The sequence below is a fragment of the Procambarus clarkii genome, chromosome 56 (genome assembly GCF_040958095.1).
Source record: "Procambarus clarkii isolate CNS0578487 chromosome 56, FALCON_Pclarkii_2.0, whole genome shotgun sequence".
In the NCBI taxonomy this organism is placed as follows: Eukaryota; Metazoa; Arthropoda; class Malacostraca; order Decapoda; family Cambaridae; genus Procambarus; species Procambarus clarkii.
Genome location: NC_091205.1, coordinates 21,828,835 through 21,854,396, shown reverse-complemented (window position 1 = coordinate 21,854,396; position 25,562 = coordinate 21,828,835). Strand labels below are relative to the sequence as shown.

The 25,562-nt window shown below is 45.4% G+C and overlaps 1 protein-coding gene across 1 annotated transcript in view; it reads right to left on the bottom strand.

The window, feature by feature from the left end:
* NKAIN (Sodium/potassium-transporting ATPase subunit beta-1-interacting protein) overlaps positions 1-25,203 on the bottom strand; it is a 66,067-nt gene extending 40,864 nt beyond the window's left edge. Inside the window, exon 1 of the mRNA XM_045762844.2 lies at positions 25,031-25,203. Within this exon, the coding sequence (XP_045618800.1) occupies positions 25,031-25,090 (60 nt within the window). The 5' untranslated portion in view covers positions 25,091-25,203. The remainder of the gene's footprint in view (positions 1-25,030) is intronic.
* Positions 25,204-25,562: the final 359 nt, after the last annotated feature.

The window sequence follows — 25,562 nt, the reverse complement described above, 5'->3', positions numbered from 1 at the left end:
GCAACGCTCCACCATCAGGACACGTGGTCATGTTGTGCTCGAAATCGGCAAATTTTTAGTATTTACATCCTCATGGCAAAATTTATGACGTCACGCTATCTCTTGGGCTCTATATAGGTGCTAAGTTTACAGCAAGTGTCTATCCCCCCCCCCACTTCCCCCTCCACCAAACTGTGTTTCAGTGTTTCATAAGAATAACACAACAGGAAGCAGTTTTATGAAATGTTAGGAATTTGGCCCTTGACCCCCTGACCAAGGCTGAACCGAGGCAGTGTGGGAGGGATTAAGGGGGAGGGGGTGTGAGGGGGGAGGGTGAGGGGGAGGGAACAGAGCAACAGGTTCTGGTGGACGACGGAGGTCACAGGGCCGCCTCCAGCACTCCCTCGTGTCTCCCGCCAATAGTGGGACCTCGCGTGCATATTCATACACACAAAGGTAATAACATAATAACACAAGTGGAATGCATTACCCAGTGATGTGGCCGACTCCATACACAATTTCAAATGTAGATATGATAGAGCCCAATAGGCTCAGGAACCTGTACACCAGTTGACTGACGGTTGAGAGGCGGGACCAAAGAGCCACAGCTCAACCCCCGCAAGCCCACCGAGTACAGATGTAAAACAACGGGTTTAGGGAAGTAAATGAGGCAAAATAAACAATAAATTAGGACGTTGTAGATTATTAATATATTTCTCCTGTCAGAGAGAAAAAAGTGAAAGGTTGGGGGGAGAAATGACAAGTCAGAGCCGGAGAGGAGGGGCAGGAAGAACAAGGCCGGAGAAGGGGACACGTAGCTAGTTGGGACACGCGAGGTAATAAGGATAAACTCAGCAGGCAATATACAAAATTTGGAGGAATTTGTGAAGCAACAGACAATGTAAATTTGGTAAACAAGAAAAGGGAGTAAATATGGAGGTGGAAAGCTTTAGTAAAATGGTCAATGACGCAGCAGGGAGGAAGTAACCAAACTGAAGACCGAGTGACAATAACGTGACTGAAGTCACACATCTTAAATTTATCTAAGATGCAGACGAGGAGTCACAATAACGTGGCTGAAATATGTTTACCAAACCACACACTAGAAAGTGAAGGGACGACAACGTTTCGGTCCGTCCTGGACCATTATCAAGCCGTGTAAAAAGGTCCAGTATTACGGATTACTGGAAACTTGTGAGGAATATAAGCACCTACAACAGCCCGTCCTCCTAAGGTTTCCCAACGCCAAGAAACTGTCGGACTAAAGTGCCCTTATCCTAACCTACCAGGGGACTCAAAACAGAAAACTGGACTGTAAATTTCGCGAGCAGCTACTATTTTCTAGTACAACTTTTGGCCTTGGAGTATACGTCAAAATGTGACGTTCTATTAGGAGGACGGGTTGCCTACAATAACTAAGAGGCGGGGCTCTAGAGCTTGATCTTGCTGCCCATAGACAACTAAGCAAGCACACGAAAGTCACTCTAAACTTATTAATGTTTGAATGTTACATGGCCACTATCTTCAAGATACCTGGTTGATGGGGTTCTGGGAGTTCTTCTACTCCCCAAGCCCGGCCCGAGGCCAGGCTTGACTCGTGAGACTTTGGTCCACTAGGCTGTTGCTTGGAGCGGCCCGCAGGCCCACATACCCACCACAGCCCGGTTGGTCCGGCACTCCTTGGACTAAACAATCTAGTTTCCTCTTGAAGATGTCCACGGTTGTTCCGGCAATATTTTTTATGCTCAATGATGGCGTTATCTTGAGATCTTGAGATGATTTCGGGGCTTTTAGTGTCCCCGCGGCCCGGTCCTCGACCAGGCCTAAGTAAGAGGACTTCAAATTTCTATCAAAAACACATAAATGGAAACAACTGCATTTGGGTCTTACCGCGTTGTTACCTTGTTATTGTTCCAAGGACCAACGTCCCCCCCTAGATAAACTAGATTTATTCCTCCAAGGAGTGCTGGACCAACCGGGCTGTGGTGGGTATGTGGGCCTGCGGGCCACTCCAGCAACATCCTAGTGGACCAAACTCTCGAGGCCGGGCTTGGGGAGTAGAAGAACTCCCAGAACCCCATCAACCAAGTATCTTCCCCCCCCCCCCCCGCGGCCTCCTGATTGGTAGCCAGGTCAACAAGCCTGTTGGACGCGGCTCTTTTGTGTTCATAATCAATGCCAATCATTCCACTTGACGCACACACACATACCAGTTATACAATCACACGTACAGTCACACTGATGTACAATCACACTCTGGAAGTTGTCCAGGAGCTGGGGAAGTGTTGGATTGGAAGCCATGTTGGTGGGAATCAGGACTGACGTGGTAGCTACCCCTCTAACCCGCCCGGCCCGGTTTTTGTTTTAAAGTTTAAAATACCCGGACTGGTACAAAAATGTATTTAAGCTTAGGGGGGTAAACTTAAATATTTATATTGATATTTATACTTGCATTTGTTATCTATTGACTAACTAGAAACCCAACCTGTAATATCCCGAGTGAGCTGAGTTTTAAGATTATTTTTAACCAACCCAGGTGAGAGGGACGAGGGGGCGAGGGAGTTAGGCTGAGTACCTCTTAGAGAAGGTAACAGTTGACCTCACTTCTCAACAAGGTCAAAAGCGTTGTTCCCAGGGTGGAGGAGCGCCGAGATAACGGGGTAGCGAAGACGACGGCAACTTTTTACACACTCCAAGAGGCGAGGGTCAGCGCCCGAGAGGAGGTTCCCAGGGTAATGCTGGATGGGTGCCCTCTGGCTGTCCCGACCAGCATCCCACCTGGCTTATCTCACACCAGCACCAGCTTCCCACAGCAGCATTCGCCACAAGACGTGCGTTAACCACCACAGTACTACCAGCCAGGCCGTTCCAAGGTCACACACCACAGTACTCCCACTACCAGTCAGGCGTCCCAAGGTCACACACACCACAGTACTCCCACTACCAGCCAGGCGTCCCAAGGTCACACACACCACAGTACTCCCACTACCAGCCAGGCGTCCCAAGGTCACACACACCACAGTACTCCCACTACCAGCCAGGCGTCCCAAGGTCACACACACCACAGTACTCCCACTACCAGCCAGGCGTCCCAAGGTCACACACACCACAGTACTCCCACTACCAGCCAGGGGTCCCAAGGTCACACACACCACAGTACTCCCACTACCAGCCAGGCGTACCAAGGCCACACACACCACAGTACTCCCACTACCAGCCAGGCGTCCCAAGGTCACACACACCACAGTACTCCCACTACCAGCCAGGCGTCCCAAGGTCACACACACCACAGTACTCCCACTACCAGCCAGGCGTCCCAAGGACACACACACCACAGTACTCCCACTACCAGCCAGGCGTACCAAGGTCACACACACCACAGTACTCCCACTACCAGCCAGGCGTCCCAAGGCCACACACACCACAGTACTCCCACTACCAGCCAGGCGTCCCAAGGTCACACACACCACAGTACTCCCACTACCAGCCAGGCGTACCAAGGACACACACACCACAGTACTCCCACTACCAGCCAGGGGTCCCAAGGTCACACACACCACAGTACTCCCACTACCAGCCAGGGGTCCCAAGGACACACACACCACAGTACTCCCACTACCAGCCAGGCGTACCAAGGTCACACACACCACAGTACTCCCACTACCAGCCAGGGGTCCCAAGGTCACACACACCACAGTACTCCCACTACCAGTCAGGCGTCCCAAGGTCACACACACCACAGTACTCCCACTACCAGCCAGGGGTCCCAAGGTCACACACACCACAGTACTCCCACTACCAGTCAGGCGTCCCAAGGTCACACACACCACAGTACTCCCACTACCAGCCAGGGGTCCCAAGGTCACACACACCACAGTACTCCCACTACCAGCCAGGGGTCCCAAGGTCACATACACCACAGTACTCCCACTACCAGTCAGGCGTCCCAAGGTCACACACACCACAGTACTCCCACTACCAGCCAGGGGTCCCAAGGTCACACACACCACAGTACTCCCACTACCAGCCAGGGGTCCCAAGGCCACACACACCACAGTACTCCCACTACCAGCCAGGGGTCCCAAGGTCACACACACCACAGTACTCCCACTACCAGCCAGGGGTCCCAAGGTCACACACACCACAGTACTCCCACTACCAGCCAGGCGTACCAAGGCCACACACACACACCACAGTACTCCCACTACCAGCCAGGCGTACCAAGGTCACACACCACAGTACACACACCAACTATCCGGGTAATTTATACCATTCCCAGGTACAATCTACCTCAAATTGAGGTGATAATAAATGTCTCTTTGCAGGTGCAGTTGTTGTCACACACTCGTCCTGCTGTCCTCAAGGCATCCAGTGACCTCTGTATGACCTCCCTCCCGCCCCCCGGTGTCTAAAAACTCTCAGCCCGAAGGAAACGTGGGATCTAGGAGAGGGGGAAAAAAGGACCCAGATAAGACCTCGTCATGGAAATGAAGAGATTCAGGCACTTTCCCTTGCCCTGTGCACGAGGAGGATGGAGGGTTTAGTGTGGGGGTGAAGGGGTAGTGAGGTGTTGAGTTCCCAGTGGGAGCGGATACTAGATGCCCCGAGGGTCCTTCTTGGCTTGGGTCGTCCACGGACCCCTTCCCCAGATCTCCAGTATCGGCTCTTGATACAGATAACGACTCCAAAGGCCATCCACTTACGAGCACACCACACACAGCCCATGCTACTTTGAATATTTTGTTCCGAGTAGCTGAATCTAAAACAACTACTGCTGCTGCTGCTTTCCTACCCCTGTCTCACTCGTGTGATGGAGCCCCACCTCGCACACCCTGCAGGTCCTCCACACGCTTCTCAAGTACTAAACTGGGTTATTTTATCTTTAGGTTACCTTGCCCTGATTCCAGTGATCAACGTTCCCGCGGCCCGAACCATCCTCCTAGTTGGTGAGCTGGCCAGACTGTTGGACGCTGATAGTAGTTAGTAGACCTGACTGTTAGTAGTAACAGTTGATTGATTGACAGTTGAGAGGCGGGTCGAAAGAGCAGAGCTCAACCCTCACAAGCACAACTAGGTGAATACTCTATGGTAACGCTGCTATTTAACCAATTACAAGGCCTATTGTAGACAACTTGTTCTAATATTTTACAGACTGTCTACAACTAGCATTTTTAGTAAAGGCATTATATTTCAAAAAAGGACTAGCAATTTGAGTACCCCATTGCAAGCTAAATCCATCAATTTATGATTTCCATTTGATATACAACCGTTTTCACTATCAAACTAGTTTACATATCAAGTGGCAAGGAACAATTTTATGGCAATATAATCTTCAAATTCAATCAAAAATCTGTATAATACAATCTTACGTATAATTTGGCAGAGCCAAATATTTTCCAACTTGTACAGATGTCAAGTGTCGAAGGGAAGGAGAAAGTGTCAAGTCATTACGACTACTATATATAGCACTATAGGGGTCAGGATAAGGATTTGTGATGGGACGGGGAGGAAGGAATGGTGCCCAACCACTTTCACAGTCGGGGGATTGAACGCCGACCTGCATGAAGCGAGACCGTCGCTCAAAACAGGTCTAGTTGCACATGTAAATTTATACATGTGACTTTTGTCCCACCTCCCTCCACCCCTCCCTCCCCCAAGAAACCTGTTCTCGCGAGTGTTTCCAAAGTCAAAAAACGGTCGTACAAAAGTGCCTTATCCTAACCTACCAGAGAACCCACGAATAGAAAACGGGACTAATTTTCGTGAGCTGCTACCATTTTGTTGTACGAGTTTTTGACATTAGGTAAAAGTATACATCAAAATGAGACTGGTTGCTGAAGAACAATCATGGCGGCTCCCGGCACCCGAAGCCGGCGCCGGACACCTTCTCTGCGCCCAAAGAACCAGCCAGAACACGGAAAAATCTATCTACTTCCCTGTGTCCTCAGGTGATAAGTTAAAGCGAGCTACTTTATTCAGGAAGTTTCTCTACATCTCATCTTGTGTTCCCAAGTGTGACGGGCCACCCAGCTGATCTCTCCTGGGTCGACCCTTTAATTTCAATTGTTACCCAAAGTGCCCGCCCAGGTAGGGGTCAGGCCCTGCCCTAAGGTCACCTACAGTTGACCACAGTTGACTACTCATCGTCAAATTACACACCTGCCAAGATATCAATAACTAAAATAAAGCTTGTAAAACAAATGCACAATTACTCTTTTCACAACACAGATCAAAATCTGAAATAAAGGCAAAATAACGAACAAAAAATGGATACAGTACACTAAACAAATGATGTAACTTAGTGACATTACCAACAAACACGTTAAGCGTCAGTCAGTATATCGAGAGCAAACTTGAAGGAATGTGTGTGGAGCGCCGCCATAACGCCCCCACACATTACCATGAGCCCAGGAGCTAGGTAACTGGCCGTTACGTGACCATGGGTGCAAGTCTCACTAATCTCCCGTCCCCCCACCCACCCACCCACACCCACACCGCCGCTTTAACCTTGCGCAGCACCTGTCATGCCTCCTCCGCGACACCAGAGAACTTTTAAATCAGAAATTCGTTGTTCGAATCCATATTCGGAGGAGAGGAGTAATTACCAGTACATGGGTCCTATATAGTACAGTGGTCTACGTCTTTCTGTGCGCCCGGGATCAGTTCCCAGGCGGGCCAAATTGTTGGGCACGTTTCCTTTCACCTAATGTTCCACCCCTGTCCATCAAGCAGGTTCCCGCGAGTTAGGCTTCCTATCCTCCGACAATGGGAATTAATATTAGTTTCTCCTGGTGTTCGGGGGCTTGTGTGTGTTGACGCTGAGTGACGTCATACAAGCAGGATTTGATTAATAACTAGTTTTTATTCTGGGTGTGGCCGTGTGATTGGCACAGATGTGAGCAATTACTTTACGCCTTGTATGGCACTGTACAGGAAGTGCAGGAGCCTAACTTGCACATGAAAGTTCATGGTTCACCCCCGAGTAATTATCAATAGACGTCGGTAAGCCAGTATGGCTAAATAACACCGTTACAGCACAAAGAAATACATAATACATATATTGTGTATCACGAGAAGTTCCACAAGTAGGGCTGTCGTATCACAGCCTGGTTACCTCCTAAGAATACCTGATCAACCACGCTGTGATTCATACGTCAGGCTGCGAGCAGCCGCGTCCAACAGCCTGGGTTGACCAGACCATCAACCAGGAGGCCTGGTCAGAGACCGGGCCGCGGGGACCTTGGCTCCCGAAATCAACGCAAGCTAACCACAAGGTCCCATCACGGCTTTGTTTTGCAGCCGTAATGGAGGAAACTTTGGAAACTCCAAAGCTGGAGGAAACTTTGGAAACTAGATTAGTGTTACCGAGGCAGCGGTGTTACCCTTTCCAGGGCACTTATCTGGTAACCTGCTCATTATGTCATTACAATGACATAATGAGGCGTGACTATGACACGTATCAAACACTTGTATGGAGCGAGTAACAATCAGTACGCAAACGATGAGTCAACGTGGCTGAAGATATGATGACAATTCAGACAATCAAACAATTAAGAAACGACGTCGGTTCTTCATTTTGGTCCGGGAGGGACCTCGTCGCTTCTTCATTCTCTGATTCGTGGTTTGGTCATCACAAGAATCAGCAGACTGATAACATCTGTAAGAGCTCTAACACGACTTGGCTACAAGTTTATCTGGCAGTTTTGCTTGTATGGGGATCCAGAGGCACAGTCGTATGTGGACAAAGACGCGGACACGCGAGCAGTACATAATAGGCTGTGAACAATTTAGCCATTTAGATGAATCTAAGACTACGCTGCATGACATGGGAAATTTAGACTTCCAGGGCTAAAGAAACTTGCCTCTTTCTGCCTCAGCGGGGAATTAAACTCTTAGCCCTTTGGATTCGCTGACGGCTGGGTCGCTAGGCTAGGGTGGGGGGCGAGGCAAGGGACTGGGTGGGGGCAAAGGCTCGGGTGCCATATGGTTGTAACCAACCGATTCCTAGCCTAAGAAACAGTTGGCAAATACCGTAAACAAGGCAGTTACGACGTGCGGTTCGCCACTGGCTGACTCACCTGGTCGCCTCGATCCGCACAAGGATTTGTTAGCTTAACTTTTCCTCACTTGTGTGGGGAGCCTGAGGGGGTGGGGGAAGGGGATCCCAAAGCGCATAGTTGCGGCCGTCTCTGGGCCATTTAGACTCATTTTGGTAAGCTGTGTACCGTATTGTAACAGAACATACGTATCAGATGGCTTCTCACATACAGCAGATACGACAATCTTCAAGGCAATCAAGTCTATTACCGAGAATATTGGTAATTCTTCACATCGACAGTGACACCAACTCAATATTAATATGAGAATTATAAAAAAAAAAATAGCTCTTTTTAAAATAAATGGTCAACTTCTGACGGAGTGGAGAGGCTAATGACTACGATGTAAAAGATTTCCATACCAGATACCGTTTGAGATACAGCTGAAGATGGGAGAAACGCGAGGGACACCCAACACTTCAACAGCTCAGGGGCAATACCACAATTAATATCACAGTAAAAAAAATAGCACAAGCAGATTGATTAATGATGAAGATTAAGCCACCCAAGCGGTGGCACGGGCATGAATAGCCCGTGAGTTGGTGTACTAGATATGTACTCATTTCCGCTCTAAACCAGGAAGTTTCTTAACACATCTGAATGCGACGTACATGCGACGTACACTCACGCAGGGTGCAGTCGCACCTCCACAGATCTCCAGTATCAGCTCTTGATACTGGTAATGGCTCAAAAGGGCCACAACTTACGGGCTATTCATGCCCGTGCCACCTTTTGGGTGGCTTAATCTTCATCAATCAATCATCAGACGTACATGGATGTACATGTTTTTATTTTTTGTACAGTCGAACCAAATAATACCCTGTTTATTTCGTCTATAAGGACTGTAGTGTGTCGGCTGTCAGTGCCCGTCCAGAAAAAACTGGAAGGGTGATAGTATTGTAATATGATCCTCTCGTCAAAGAAATGTTAATAAACTTGGTTTTGTTAACAGCCATAATTCAGTCAACATTGTGCAAATGATTACATCAAAAGCATAGCTGCTAGGCATCCCTTGTTTTATGATTCCTAGAATGAGCGTTCCCGCGGACCGGTCTCCGACCAGGCGTCCTGGTTGCAACCCGTTCTCGCAAATTCGTAAAGTCAATATTGACTTATTAACTACGTGCATAGGTGATATACTAAACATAATAGATACCCTTAAAAAGATTCATAGAAAACACCAACCTTACTTAACCTTGTTAGTATCTTAAGATAAGCATCTTATTGCTTCGTAATTACAATTATTACTTAACCTATACCTATTATAGGTTAGGTAATAATTGTAATTACGAAGCAATAAGATGCTTATCTTAACATACTAAGTAGGTTAGGTAAGGTCGGTGTTTTCTATGAATCTTTTTAAGGGTATCTATTATGTTAAGTATGTCACCTATGCACATATTTAATAAGTCAATATTGACTTATTAAATTTGCGAGAACGGGTTGCAAGGTTGGTAGTCTAGTGACTCTAGTCAACCAGAATGTTCGACACGCCTGCTAGTACTTTAACGTATACCTGGAGCATACCTGGAGAGGGTTTCCAGAGTAGTTCTTCTATCGGAGCCCGGATTAAGCGTATATCACATCCTGGTTTATCAGGTATCTTTTGAAGGTGATTATCAAGTTCTCTCTCTTGAACACTGCGAAACGTCGGCTAGTTATGCCCTTTCTGTGTGGACAGTGTTGAAAGTCTTCTGTCTTTGATGTTGACGAGTTCTCTCGGCGTACCTATTGCACTTAAACTGGGCCATTTTGCACATCCTGCCATGCCTCGTGGTTCTCAAGTCATACATAAGATAAGGTTAACACCCAATTTTAAGTCGTCCTCATGGCAACACTGCTCACATGTGCACGTAGAGCTACCAACCCTCCGCCCATAGGGAAGAAATGAATATGTTTATCTCTCAGAATGTTCGGTAATATGTTTATTGTTTGTGATGTGTCTATATATATATGAACACGTTGTAATGAACGGAAAGAGAATAGCTTGAGGTACCTCATCTTTTTGTGTGTATTTTACCTTAAAATTATTTAAATTTTAATTCAAAACCCTCCGCCCCCCCCCTCGTACAGGTACCAACCCTCCGCCCCCCCCCCCTCGTACAGGTACCAACCCTCCGGCCTCCCGCTCGCACAGGTACCAACCCTCCGCCCCCCCCCCCTCGCACAGCAGCTCTAAGACGATTAACAATCATTTATATAGCGAGGCTTAACGCAACGAAGAATGTAGTCTAGCCTAGCGAAGGTTTGAATAATATAAAACGAATAAGTAGCCTATTCTGCGCTTCAACAAAAATTAGATCCTTTAAGTAATGATCATACTGATTTATATGCACAAAAAAGAGCATTAACGTGACGTATTAAAAGGATTTAAGACGTGTGCTTGGGCGCACCTATAGTGTGCAGGTTGAATTGAAATAAGTTTATTGAGGTATAAATACACACAAAGGGATGTGGTAGCTCAAGCTATTCTCACCCCGTTCAGTCCGTGTTTATATATAATTTATTTATATTTATACAGAGAGAGAGAGAGACAGACAGAGACAGAGAGAGACAGACAGAGACAGAGAGAGAGAGACAGAGACAGAGAGAGGAGATACCCACAGCCTTATGAACGGTTAGCACAGTAACACTGAGCTGAATCATCCAGTGATGATCACACTAACCCTCCAGCTGGACGAAGAACTCTTCAGCTGCGAGTGAGAGCGAGTCAAGGGCTTGACACGAGGGCGTCACAAAGTGGTCCTTTATCTCGCGTATCAGGAGGCGCTGGGACACAGACAAGCTCGACGCTCACAGCTGAATCTTGTGACAACATGTGTGGGGGGAGGGGGAAGGTGTCATCTTGACCAGGCACTTAGCAAAGACGTGTGGGGGAAGAATTGAAGTGATAAGTGAAGTGAATTTACACCAACATCCCGCATCTAACATCATTTTGAATCACGTTACCATATCAAGCCGGGTTCTAGGCTGGGCTTGAGGAGAAGAACTGCCAGAACTCACTCCAGGTATACTGGATGTATACCAAGTACCCCCAGGCGTGTAAACCCCTCCAGACACGCCCACACAAACTCTCCGAACACCTCGCTGCCAGCTCACGGGTCAGGCCAACGCACGCAGCCAGCAGCAGCAGCAGCAGGAGGTGGACGGAAATACCGATCATGCCGTCAGCATTCGTAAGAGAAGTAAACAAATAATTCCACGGTTTCAATGCAATTTATTTTCAGGATGAGCACCCATGTCAAAAGTGGTCTCTATAGAGAATCTCTTATTTTCATTTTCAGTAAAGATGTTTTAATTTTAATAATAATGCATTGTTGGAGACAGGAAGCCTGTTAGTATTGACGTCCCGTTGATCATCTACTGACCTACATAATGCAATCCATAACGGTTACCTACTGCAGAGTGCCAATTATGTTAAGTGAACAGAGGCATCATACAAGGAAACGTGCCACACGACGTCTCGCCCTACCAGGGGAGTCTGTCCTAAGAACATAACATAAGAACAAAGGTAACTGCAGAAGGCCTATTGGCCCATACGAGGCAGCTCCTATCTATAACCACCCACAATCTTAGTCCTGAACCCGACTAAGTGAAGGACTACCCCGCTTATTATAAAACTCCTTTGGGGGCCTGACATCTGAGTGGACAACGCTCGGGGTTCGTAGTCCTAAGGGGTCCGGGTTCGATCCCCACCGGAGGCGGAAACAAATGGGTAGTTGGTTTCACCCTTATGCCCCCTGTTCACCTAGTAGTAAATAGGTACCTGGGAGTTAGACAGCTGCTACGGGCTGCTCCCTAGGGGATGTGTATGTGTGCGAAAATTAGGATTAAGAACTTGCCCGAAACTATATGCGTGCTAGTGGCAGTACAGGAATGTAAGAACTCTTGAATAAATATATATAAATAAATACATGAGCACCATAAGGAGTTGGGTTGTCTTCATGGGAGGAGTGAGAGGAACATCAGGTACTAACGTGGGTGTAACTCTACTCTCATTATCCCCCGACACCCCACAGCTGACCCGTCTCCTGTGTCACGTTCTCACCACCCACCTCACAACCCAAGATTCTATTCCAGTGTGGAGGTACCTAGTCCCTTTGTACAAACACACTATACACCCTACCACGCCCATCCTCCTATATTTCTACAACTTTCATTCACATTTATCTCATTTAACTATAACCTAATTCCCCTCCCCTCCTCCACCATCACCCTTCCACGGTCGGAAACTGGAGGTCTTGAGGTTATCTTGAGTTGATTTCGGGGCTTTTAGTGTCCCCGCGGCCCGGTCCTTGACCAGGCCTCCACCCCCAGGAAGCAGCCCGTGACAGCTGACTAACACCCAGGTACCTATTTACTGCTAGGTAACAGGGGCATTCACGGTGAAAGAAACTTTGCCCATTTGTTTCTGCCTCGTGCGGGAATCGAACCCGCGCCACAGAATTACGAATCCTGCGCGCTATCCACCAGGCTACGAGGCCCTAGGTATGCTGAGCTTGTCTGGTGACAAGCTCAGCATACCTCACCCAAAGCTGCCTAAACCAGGATGGTGCTACACTAATGCTTTTGCGCTACCGCTCACAGGATGAGTATGGGGTGCACAATAAACTAGCCGCCTTCGGCGGCAACAATCAAAAATATATAGCGAACACTTATTGATGTCGTGCAAAGAAAAACAAAACATTGGACGATCCCAAACACGTCTGTTTACTAACGGAAAGATGATGTCGATGCAAACAATGGAAGTTTTAGATCCCGTAAAAAATTAAGGTACTGCGTTCCTCAAAACTGGTGCTTATACACCTCACAGAAGCCTCATCCCTCCCCGGGGTTTCGTTAATCTGGCAAGGGCCGAGTTACCTCAAACCACAGAAATCACAATAGCGTGAAGCATCAATGAACAAAGTTAGGTACAACTTCTGGTTTCAACTCTTACCATGTCGTAGCTCAGTCGATTAAGGCAGCGTCTGGGATGATCTCTGACGTAGGTTCGAATCCTCGTCACGGCCCTTGTGGATTTGTTTACCTCAAACCCACTGGAACCAACCGCGTTCGGCACTCTTACAAGTGTTCGGTCGATCAACAATGTGCCATTTGTATAATGCATCGCGTCCCCCTTCTGCCGCGGCGACACCGAGGGGACAGGAGGCCAGGGGGAGGGGACAAGTGATTCTTTGCATCATACTCTATTCAAATCAGTGGTATTATCGCTCCCATTCTCTACCAGGAACAGAATTCATAATTATTTATTTATTATAGACCCCCATATCCATCCCGTGGACGGCAGTGGACCCATGCCCATCCCGTGAAGGTAGTTTAGTCATTTAGTATGCAGTGCACAATTGACTAAGCATTATGTGACAGCGCAAGTGACCTAGTTACAGGATATCTAGGATCCTCCTTTCAGCTTCGAGGAAACGGTCTGCTAGACCTCCAGGACTTTGAGGACGTTTTAATAGGCTAAACTGAATGCTTGTGTACATCCACACACCATGCTCTGTTGCTACCATGTGCAACCGGACCTTTACCCCTCACAGTCACCCATTCCATCCATCTCATTCTCCTTATCAAGAAGTACCCCGACGAATGTAAGGTGTAAGGACACAGCCACAAAAAACGGCGAGATTGTTGGGAGGGGATTTGGGGGAGGGGGAGGAATGGTGGGCGAAGAGGAGGGTGGAGGAGAGGACCTAAACAGAACCAAGGACGAAGGAGGGGCAGGGAGGGAGTAGTGACGATGTCCAGGTGGGGCATTTAAACCCCAGCGTACCGTAACCGTCAGGCTAGACCAAGAGAACGTTCCCACACACGCCACAACCTACTCTGGCCAGGGAGGACTTTGACGAAGAACGTCAATCCTTTGTACGCAATACGCATTGCTGCGACCCAGCATGAGGTCATAGTAAAGCTCGAGCTCACTGGGTTCCCCATTAATCTTTAGAGTGGGGGGTGGGGGGGGGGAGAAGACAACATGGGATAGTGTGTGGGGAGAGCGGGAGGGTGTTAAGCCGCAGAGACTAACCGTTGGCGTGGCCGCCCCCAGCCTGGCCCAGCCACCATCGCCTCACACCACCCGCACTCTTGCCAGCTCCTGTGTCATCATGTGGGCTCATTGTGGCCCCTAACCTACGTTCTCAATCACCATGATGCTGGATCGTGTAGACTCGCAAAATTATATGTACGCAACACTATCTGCTACTCGGAGAAGAAAGAATACAGAGTGCAATCTCTTCCCCCCTTCCATTTATCAATAGTTTGAGATGACCCTGTTAGCATGTGCTGTACGAAGGCTTGTATGCTCACGTCCATGTATCGACGTTACAGTATTGTAGACTAATCTAACAAATGCTGCTTGTACCTAACATTCTGTAAGGATAGAATTAAAAATTTAATTGTGTTGCGGTGCCGGCGTTCGCTGGTAGAGTCCCAACCCACACATTTTCCTCAATATATCCTGTTCGTATAATGTTATCCTGAAAAATAGATTTTTAAGACTTCATAGCCTAGTCGATAGAGCTTCGGCCTCACACGCGCGGGTGACCGCGGTTCGTGACCCCACACTCCCCTGGTTAATGGAATGTTATCTTGAGTTTAAATCGGTTAGTTTTAGTTAATTTGCTGGCTTAACTTTAGTAAAGTAGCTTGGAAACGGCATTTAAAACTATTTTGCATATTTGTGCTATCAGAGTTTAAGTTCATAATCCACCCATGCAGGTTATCTTTACGTCATCTTGAGATGATTTCGGGACTTAGCGTCCCCGTCCTCGACCATGCCTTATTTTTGTTATACATCCCCAGGAAGCAGCCCGTAGCAGCTGTCTAACTCCCAGGTACCTATTAGCTGCTAGGTAACGGGGGCCATCAGGGTGAAAAACTCTACCCATATGTGTCCGCCTCCACCGGGGATCGAACACGGAACCTCAGGACTACGAATCCGAAGCGCTGTCCACTCAGCTGTTAGGCCTCTTTAGCAACTTTCTTACCTTCTCTTTTACTTTTAACAATTCGAATTGCCTTTGATAATGTTGACAATGATCAAAGAAACGCATCTCAGCGTCAAGCCATAATTGTAAAATGAATTTTGGAGTACATGTACAAATAATATTAATTATGCTTTTTTGGATGTAATTATGTTAAGGAATAGTTTAGTAGTTTAAGCAGTTATGGATGTTAAGAATTACTTGCCAAATAACTACTTTTGACCGCTTCAGATCACATGCTTAGCAAAAAATCAAATTCGTGTATGAACTTTTAAGGTCATTACAAACAAGCATGATGTATTAAAGATTTATACTACAGATTTGCAACAAACGTGAGGAACAGCAATAAGAATTAGCATAACATTCACTTTTGCTGGAGTAAAATTTTTACAAGGTTACACGTAAAATACAACTGCCAGTTCATACGCTATGTCTATTTTCTTTGTGAAACCATGACAAGACTAATATGAAAAAAAATACGTATCCGGGGGCCCCTTAAACCCCCAAAAGCAAGTTATATGCACAGCACGATAACATTTCCTCATTCCATTCGGGAATGCTGAAGGTGCGCGGCATCCGGCAAGAGGCACTGCGTCAGCAAGAGGCAAGACTTTTACATTTCCTGCACGCACCAACCAAACTCCACAGTCGTTAACATGCGTACGTCTCTAACCCAACCTCTGGTGCGTGCAGGTTGGGCAGCCAGTCTTATATCTATTACAATCCCCCAATAGACCGTCAATAGTCTTTTTAAGCTCAGCCACCAATCACTAGTCTAACTTTCTATAATCTACGTTCGCCATTAATGACTAACCTTCATTAATTCCTTGGGGCAAAGGGCGCCGAAGAATTAATCTAAATGTATTAGTCATTTTTGTTTAATTTCTCTCATGTAACCAATATCAATAACAAGGACAAATGGTTCATTTTTGGTCCACATTGAAATCAATCTGTGTTTATATCTAAAGTACGACCCGGAATTATTTCAAGGGTACAAAGGTTGAGAAACGCTGCTGCGCGGCATCACCTATACACCAGGTGCAGGAGTGCTGGGTGGGACCAACCTTCTAATAGGTCATGAATGCCATTGTTTACCCTCACCAGGCCCCAGTCACCATGTGCATTAAACAATGACGCCCGTTCCCCCCACCGGCCAACCGAAATCCTAGCTCAAACAACGCATCAAATAAGAGCTTGACAACCAGTAAATACTACCGTAGACCAAACCACACACTAGAAAGTGAAGGGACGACGACGTTTCGGTCCGTCCTGGACCATTCTCAAGTCACAATCCTCAAGTCATTTTTTTTTTGCATGTGTAACAACTGCTTTCTGTTCTTTAAAAGTAAGAACTTGCGACACGATTACTCCAGGGTCTGTTCAACTTGTTTATATTTAGTGTTTTGTACGGTTCCTGTTTTCATATAAATTTTTAGTATAACGTATGAGCTGGAACTTGTCTTAATTGAATAGTCTTCTATGGCTCATTGAAAGATATGGTTTACGTTAGTTTGGAGATTTGCAGTCTAGTATAGATTTTACGCAAAAATCATAGGATCAAGTGTAAAGAATAATAATGATCTATAATTTGTGTATGTTAGCTGAGAATGAAGGAGAGTACTTTACCATACATACTCCCAAATATACTCTGGGAGACAGCTCTCCGTGGTGGTTGATCCAGATTATATTTAATATTACTCTTTGGATCCCAGTAGTTAGGAAATTAAAGATTAATAATTCTAATTTGCCAGTTGATCCTTTCGTGAACATTTTAAGTGCAATTATCCGATGGTCATTTTCCAAAGCTTTTGTAATGTCTATATATATATAAATTTTCTCCCCTTCCATGGCACCCAGGACCATGCCACTGAACAAATCCACAAAGGCCGTGACGAGGATTCGAACCTGCGTCCGGGAGCATCCCAGACACTGCCTTAATCGACTGAGCTACGACAGGGTTAAAAAGAGTTAAAACCGAAGTTCTACTGAACTTTTTGTTCAGTTAATGCATCACGTTAGTGTGATCTCTGTGTCATGCCACTGTATTCACCTAGTTGTGCTTGCGGGGGTTGGGCTTTGCTCTTCAGGCTCGCTTCTCAACTCTCAATCAACTGTTACTAACTTTATAAATCTGCTTACTAAACCGCATTAAAATTACAGATTTGAAAAACAGCAAAAACAATATATAAACAAATAAAAATTTAATCATACCTAACAAGCATGCCTCATTTAATTCCATTTCCAAGCATGTCGCATACAAAGAACCAACCAGGGATCGGCTGACTACCAGCTCAAACCAGACACAAAAATATCCTAGTGTGGCTGTAACAAAGGATGTCCCCCTCAACACCTCGCGAAAAATATATGGGCGTGGCAAGCATCATGACGGCAGGGTGGCAAGCACGAGACGTGCATCATGACGGCAGGGTGGCAAGCACGAGACGTGCATCATGACGGCAGGGTGGCAAGCACGAGACGTGCATCATGACGGCAGGGTGGCAAGCACGAGACGTGCATCATGACGGCAGGGTGGCAAGCACGAGACGTGCATCATGACGGCAGGGTGGCAAGCACGAGACGTGCATCATGACGGCAGTGTGGCAAGCACGAGACGTGCATCATGACGGCAGGGTGGCAAGCACGAGACGTGCATCATGACGGCAGCGTGGCAAGCACGAGACGTGCATCATGACGGCAGGGTGGCAAGCACGAGACGTGCATCATGACGGCAGGGTGGCAAGCACGAGACGTGCATCATGACGGCAGGGTGGCAAGCACGAGACGTGCATCATGACGGCAGGGTGGCAAGCACGAGACGTGCATCATGACGGCAGGGTGGCAAGCACGAGACGTGCATCATGACGGCAGGGTGGCAAGCACGAGACGTGCATCATGACGGCAGGGTGGCAAGCACGAGACGTGCATCATGACGGCAGGGTGGCAAGCACGAGACGTGCATCATGACGGCAGGGTGGCAAGCACGAGACGTGCATCATGACGGCAGGGTGGCAAGCACGAGACGTGCATCATGACGGCAGGGTGGCAAGCACGAGACGTGCATCATGACGGCAGGGTGGCAAGCACGAGACGTGCATCATGACGGCAGGGTGGCAAGCACGAGACGTGCATCATGACGGCAGGGTGGCAAGCACGAGACGTGCATCATGACGGCAGGGTGGCAAGCACGAGACGTGCATCATGACGGCAGGGTGGCAAGCACGAGACGTGCATCATGACGGCAGGGTGGCAAGCACGAGACGTGCATCATGACGGCAGGGTGGCAAGCACGAGACGTGCATCATGACGGCAGGGTGGCAAGCACGAGACGTGCATCATGACGGCAGGGTGGCAAGCACGAGACGTGCATCATGACGGCAGGGTGGCAAGCACGAGAGGTGTGTGGCAAGGTAGTGCTACGCAGGAGAGTTGTGGCACGGTAGGAGTGTGGTTATTAATAAGTCATGTCTTACAGCAATACCCACACGTTCAATATTTTGCAAGATAACTAAACGTTATTTAAATATCTGATGGCATCTAAGGAATGTCAATTTTGTATCATGTACGCTTAAACCTAGGCTATCCACCATTAAGATATCACTCAAGGGAGATACATGGCCCAACAACAATAGGGATCTTTTCCATTAACCACATGTTTGAAAGCGACAAGTCCGTCTCCCAGCGACGCATATCTGCTTGGCATGTTATGCGTAGGTGTTCAAGGTCCGCGAGGACAATACAATGTTATTATTACGCACAGTATGAGGCATGTTTATGTACAAAAATATCTGTTTTAACCTATATCTTCAAATCAACAACTCTATTGGATTTTGTCTCCCTAGTGTCTTGATGGCAACTAGAAAGATAATACTTTGAAAATGGGAATGTGCCTTTTTTTTATAATCTACCGTAATAAGTGAATCTGGTATACGCTATTCAGAGCTCTGTTGCAATTTTAATTCTTTGAGGAATATTCACCTTCAGCAAAAAACCGTTTGGCGGGATTTTATATAAGGTTTAGGGTAGGGTTGCTTGAGCATATTGATTGAGAGACTTGTGGTCCACAATGCTGTGATGACCTATCATGCTACTTAAACATGGGGGAACTCTTCTGTCGTTTACCGACTAGGCTAAATATTGCTACGTACCTTTCATGCATCTTCGGTTCAGGAGAGGTTCAGTAGTATTTCAAAATGTCATTTACCAATTCCGAAGTACACGAACTGCACAAAATTCGGAAAACCCGGTTAACTAGTTGAATTTTCCTATATAAAGCCTACAAAAAAAAGTCCTGGAGCAGTTATAGACGTATATGCCACCTAAACGAATTGTATACAATAATCGATTTAAAAAATTAAATCGGTGTTAATTTAAATTAATCTTCAACGTTAATTAAACTGTCCTCCCTTGTGCAGCGGTTACATATGTTAAGATAAAGAAAAGTATGACCATCATATAAATCGACTTAATTAATCACTCAGGCACTACTACTAGCGTTATTAATTGTCAATTGTCTCGGTACGAGCGAGTCAAACTCCAATGCGTACAGACAATTCAAAATTAATCTTACCCAACGCTCAACAATGTTTCTAGTCAAACTTTAACAACCAAGATCTTTCACAACTGCATTGTTTTTCCATTACTATTTATAGCCGAGATCGAAAAATATATTTAATAATTGTAACAGTAAATAAAAATTCGTGACATTTTACTCTCGTTTCAGTGATGCTTATCAATCAATGTTCGATTGATTGATGAAGATTAAGCCACCCAAAAGGTGGCATGGGCATGAATAGCCCGTAAGTGGTGGCAATCAATGTTCAACCTTTACCAGTATATATATCATTACTGCATGGCGATGAACCCTCTGTTGGACACTCCAGCCCATCATCCCTCCCTCTCTCTAGCCGCTCCGTTTATCCCCTCCCTCATCCAGGTAGCCATGACGTCAAATTTCAAAGAAATACCAGTAAGCGGCTTACCAGAGTCCGGAGTGGCGACGCACTAAGATTTCTGGTCGCCCATCTAAACATCTTGTATATTACAGGCTAGGAGAGATCCCGAATTTTTACCTGGGTTAGGCTAAGTTTGTCAGCCAATCTACATAGGACCGTCCAAACATTCCAACCCCCTCCTAATTGTGTGTGTAGGCCTACATATATGGACTACGGTACATTAGTTTATTATCAAGTCTTAAATTGTGTAAGCTTGAGAACTGTCATTTAGTTTCAAGTAATTATAAAGTTTCCTTTAAGTTTTTAACTTAACTTTTACTTCAAAATTACAGCAGCATTGTTAGTTTATACGTTCTTTGTTACTCTAGTTGTCACTTAATACGATTTTGAAAGATTTATTTTGCTGCCGGAACTTATTACAGTTGAGTAAATAGGAACCGACGTAATGTCCATTTGGAAGTTCACAAATATTTATACTTTGCTCTGTCGTGTTGATCCCAATCTCCCGAGCATATGGATAGCCTAGTCGTAGTCTCATGTTCATTCTTCACTCCTGGTGGTGATTGTTCTGAAGGTGGTTAACTTGTACCCAGTAACATCTCTGTACCAGGCACCTGATGGTGTGCTAGAGGGGCCATGTTCCAGCAGTTATATACCTGCTTGATAGGGTTCTGGGAATTGTTCTACTCCCAAAGCCCGGCCCGAGGCCCCAATATCCAACACAGCTCGGTTGGTCCGGCACTCCTTGAAGAAAACTATCCAGTTCTCTCTGTAAGAGATCTCCACGGTTGTTCTGGCAATATCTCATACTCGCTGGGAGTATGTTGACCAACCGTGGACCTCTGATGTTTATACAGTATTCTCTGATTGTGCCTATGGCACCTATGCTCTTCACCGGTTCTATTCTGCATTTTCTTCCATATTGTTTACTCCAGTAAGTTGTTATTTTACTATATAGATTTGGGACCTGGCCCTCCAGTATTTTCCACGTGTATATTATTTACATATGTTTCCAAACCCGTGTTACAGATTTGTGCAGTTTACTGGGGCTGGCTGGGATGTTGACATTAGATAATCTTTACGTATTCATTCTTTGGCAAGCATGACCGCAATTTCCTTTCCATAGGTACCTACATGACTAGACACCCAATTACATTAGCAAATACAAGTAGAGGCGGGTCACCCAGCTCACCATCGAGGTATAGGAGAGTCACCCAGCATACCAAAGTACAGGTGTTGTGGCCGCCAAGTTCGGGCGCAGACACAAGTACAGCGTGTTGCTGCCCGTCTCATCACACCTCAACACTTATTAACGCACAAATCCTTCTAGTCATAACCCAGCACGTGAATCATCATTAGTGATCATTAGCTGCTTGGAAGATTGGGGGGGGGGGGCACGATAAATTTATGGGATTAGTAAGACGAATGATTTCGAAAACAAATGTAACTACTTTCGGGTGTTAAAATGTACTACTGAATACGGAAGCAAAATTACAGGAAACCTAACCTTAGGCAAACTGTGCAGCTGTAATTTGCATATATTACGAACGTAACTAAACGTACTTGCTGCTGCTGACAATGAAGTTTTGGGTTAACATCCAGGAGCGAGACAATACAGGCAAGAAGACAAGAGGTGGAGTGAGACAGTTGGCAGCATACTACGTGACCTTGCAGCTGTGTTGGGTGGGCGCCACGCACCAGCCGCCGCTTCCACCACAGTCCTCCTCTGGTGTCAACAAATCCCCCATTGTTGCCACTCACCAACCCCATCTCCAGCCTTTGTTTCACCTTTTTTATAGCCTACACGTTAATATTTATCCTTGACAATGAACTCTCAACGGTGTTCACAGTCAAGCCAGTAATGCAAGGGCGCATCAATACCAGGCAGTAGGTGGCATTTTGGGGTCGAAATCAGCCTTTCAATCGGTATAGGAGCAGGCAGCCCACATAACCACAATACTTCCTGTGTGTGTGCATTATCCACCCACTGACTCATATTGCCTATAACCACCGGACATCCTCATTCTCGATGACGGTAAAAAGCCTAACAAAATGAACTTAAGAGTTAGTTTGTTCTTAAGAGTTAGGGGTGACATGATAGAGGTTTACAAGTGGATGAATGGACATAACCGGGGGGATATTAATAGGGTATTAAAAGTATCAACACAGGACAGAACACGAAACAATGGATATAAATTGGATAAGTTTAGATTTAGGAAAGACTTGGGTAAATACTGGTTCAGTAACAGGGTTGTTGATTTGTGGAACCAATTGCCGCGTAACATTGTGGAGGTGGGGTCCCTCGATTGTTTCAAGCACGGGTTGGACAAGTATATGAGTGGGATTGGGTGGTTATAGAATAGGAGCTGCCTCGTATGGGCCAATAGGCCTTCTGCAGTTACCTTTGTTCTTATGTTCTTATGTTCTTATGTAACTCTTATGATCCTTTCATCCGCGGGACGAGGCTAGAATCACTTGTTCTTCGGTAGCTCACAGAGAAAAAGCCCAATATTATATAATTATTCCCTAACATACTATGAAAGACTATGAACATTCCACTTCGTTGTCAGGCTAAACTATCCAACATCAGTTTGAATCTAAATTTTTTTTTAACCTTTCACAACTTTCAGAAGGAAAAGTCATACTAGCACACCACCATATGGTCAACATGTCTGGAAGTGATATTGCCCCACGTACAGCTGCCGCGATTGTCTCCAACTTCACGTTGACTTTCTGCTTTACAGTCGTGTCGGAATTTCGCACCTGAACACGGGAGAACATTTAATACTTGCTACTGGGGTGGAAATACATGTACGTATATATTTTATGCAGATTACAAAACAAACTTTACGAAAATAATGTCTCGGATTTTTTTATGAAAAATGTCCCGGAATTTACTGCTGTTTCGTAGTTTATCTTGGGTTTTTAAGTGGGCTGGACGGTTTCGATTCATGCAGAACGGCATTCAATCCTCGACCATCCAAGTGGTTGGGCACCGTTTCTTACCCAGTCCCATCCCAAATCCTTATCCCTTCCCAGTGCTATGTAGTCGTAATGGGTTGGCGCTTTATCCTGATAATTGTAGCACTATTTGTATCCTCTTTGTTGAATAATTTATTCGTTTCCCTTGTTCGGGTTGAACGTAGACACAGTAGTCGCTTCTGTATATATTTATTGACCGTAACAAATTTCATTTTTTTTTTTGAGTCAGCTAATAAGAACACAAAGTTCCAATTAGCACGGGCTATGGTGAGCCCGTAGTGGACTTGCCTGACACAGGTGCTGAGCTGTAACTTGCAATTTCATTCATTTGCACATATAGTTATATATATACTCTGTTCATGAAGCAGACCCGTGCTTATCACTAGTGAAAACGAGTGAAGTACTCGTCAAATAATGTTTTGCTTCTGGTTTATTTTATAAACTTAAAGTTCATAAAATATTATAAAATATTTTATTAAAAATAAATTTATAAAGTTTAAAATGTGTTATTTATTAATCTCAAGGCTTCGCCACTTTCAACTAGTCGCTAAGCTTAGATGGACTAACCATACAGGAACTGATCTCTCCACACCACAGATTACAGCTACACACACGGGGAGGGAGGGAATTGTCATGGGGAAAGCGCCAAGCCATTAGACTATATAGCACTTGGAAGGGATCAGGATAAGGATCTGGGATGGGACCTGGGGGGGGGGGTCGAAGGAATTATACCCAACCACTCGCACGGTCGGGAAAAGAACGGCAACTTTCATGAAGCGAGATCTACCTCAAGTAATCCCAGGACACTGGGATTTATTAATCGAAGCGTTAGTAACAAGACACCTGGTGTTCTTCAGCTATATCTTGCTCTGGTTAGGCCCCATTTAGATTTTCCAGTTCAGTTTTGGTCGCCGCACTATAGAATGGATATAAATTCACTTGAACGTGTCCAGCGTAGGATGACTAAGTTAATTCCCCAAATTAGAAACCTTTCATATGAAAAAAAGATTAACAAAGCTTAAATTGCATTCACTGGAAAGGCGAAGAGTTAGGGGTGACATGATAGAGGTTTACAAGTGGATGAATGGACATAACAAAGGGGGATATTAATAGGGTATTAAAAGTATCAACACAAGACAGAACACGAAACAATGGGTATAAATTGGATAAGTTTAGATTTAGGAAAGACTTGGGTAAATACTGGTTCGGTAACAGGGTTGTTGATTTGTGGAACCAATTACCGTGTAACTTTTACAAGTAACAATTCATTTTATTTTATTGTTTTAAGCGTGGGTTGGACATGTATATGAGTGGGATTGGGAGGTTATAAATAGGAGCTGCCTCGTATGGGCCAATAGGCCTTCTGCAGTTACCTTTGTTCTTATGTTCTTATATTGAACATTTGTTAGCTGCTAAACACACACATGTATGGCTTACTCAAAACACAGTTTCAAATGTAGATATGATAGAGCCCAGTAGGCTTGGGAATCTGTACACCAGTTGATTGACAATTGAGAGGCGGGACCAAAGAGACAAAGTTCAACCCCCGCAAGCACAAATAGGTGAGTACACACACACACGGATATGCCCTGAAAAAAATTATGCTATTTGTGCTTGGCAATATATATGCAGCATTTTAATACTATCTGATCTTCACATTGACTAAAAATAACTAGCATTTCAAGGCCTGTCATTGTTTAAACAACATTTCCAACAAAATCAACACAGCTTACACCACTAGTCAATACACGCAAAGCATAATAAAGGCCATTATTTTCAGCCATTTAAACAGGTGGCATTTAATACAATGTTTGGGCTACAAAGACGTTCTTTTTTGTTATATTCACAACACAGACGTAGTTCAGAGAAACGCAAAAGTCTTACGAAACAAAGATAAAAGAAAAGGGACAAATAAAATCTTGAAAGGAAGGTCCGGCCGAGTTCTTACTACTATCTTAGCGTCCACAGGTTCCCACAGGTGAAAGAACGCTCAAACATACTTTCATTTACCGTATTAACTGCTAAAGATAACACTTACAATTTGGAGAATGCATACTGTTAGAAGGAAACATCGTCCAGAGTGTTGGCCACACCCCATTCTTTTTTAAAAGATCCGATAAAAAGCGATAAATTCCCAATGGTTACCACGCCATTCGGCACAAAAAGCACCACACCCTCACTCACTGATGGCAACGCCTAGACTGACGCTCGGCTGTCTAGCGAGCAATGTTTACTCCACAGGTAAACTAGTTCCAGAGGTATAAAATAAAATAAAATAAAATGTTTATTTAGGTAAGGTACATACATAAAGTAAATTTTTACAAAGATTGGTTGACTTATAGGTAGAGCTAGTACATACAATGCCTAAAGCCACTATTACGCAAAGCGTTTCGGGCATAACTCAAACAAAAGGTCGTTCGGCACACCATCTTCCACTCTAAATTACTTCGTTAATATATCTATGTCGGTTATTTTTCACCTTTAATTGTTATAATTGTATATTGATTTGATTTTACAATTATATAAATAATACAGGAATGAGTTTGTTAATATTACAATGAACCTCTCAC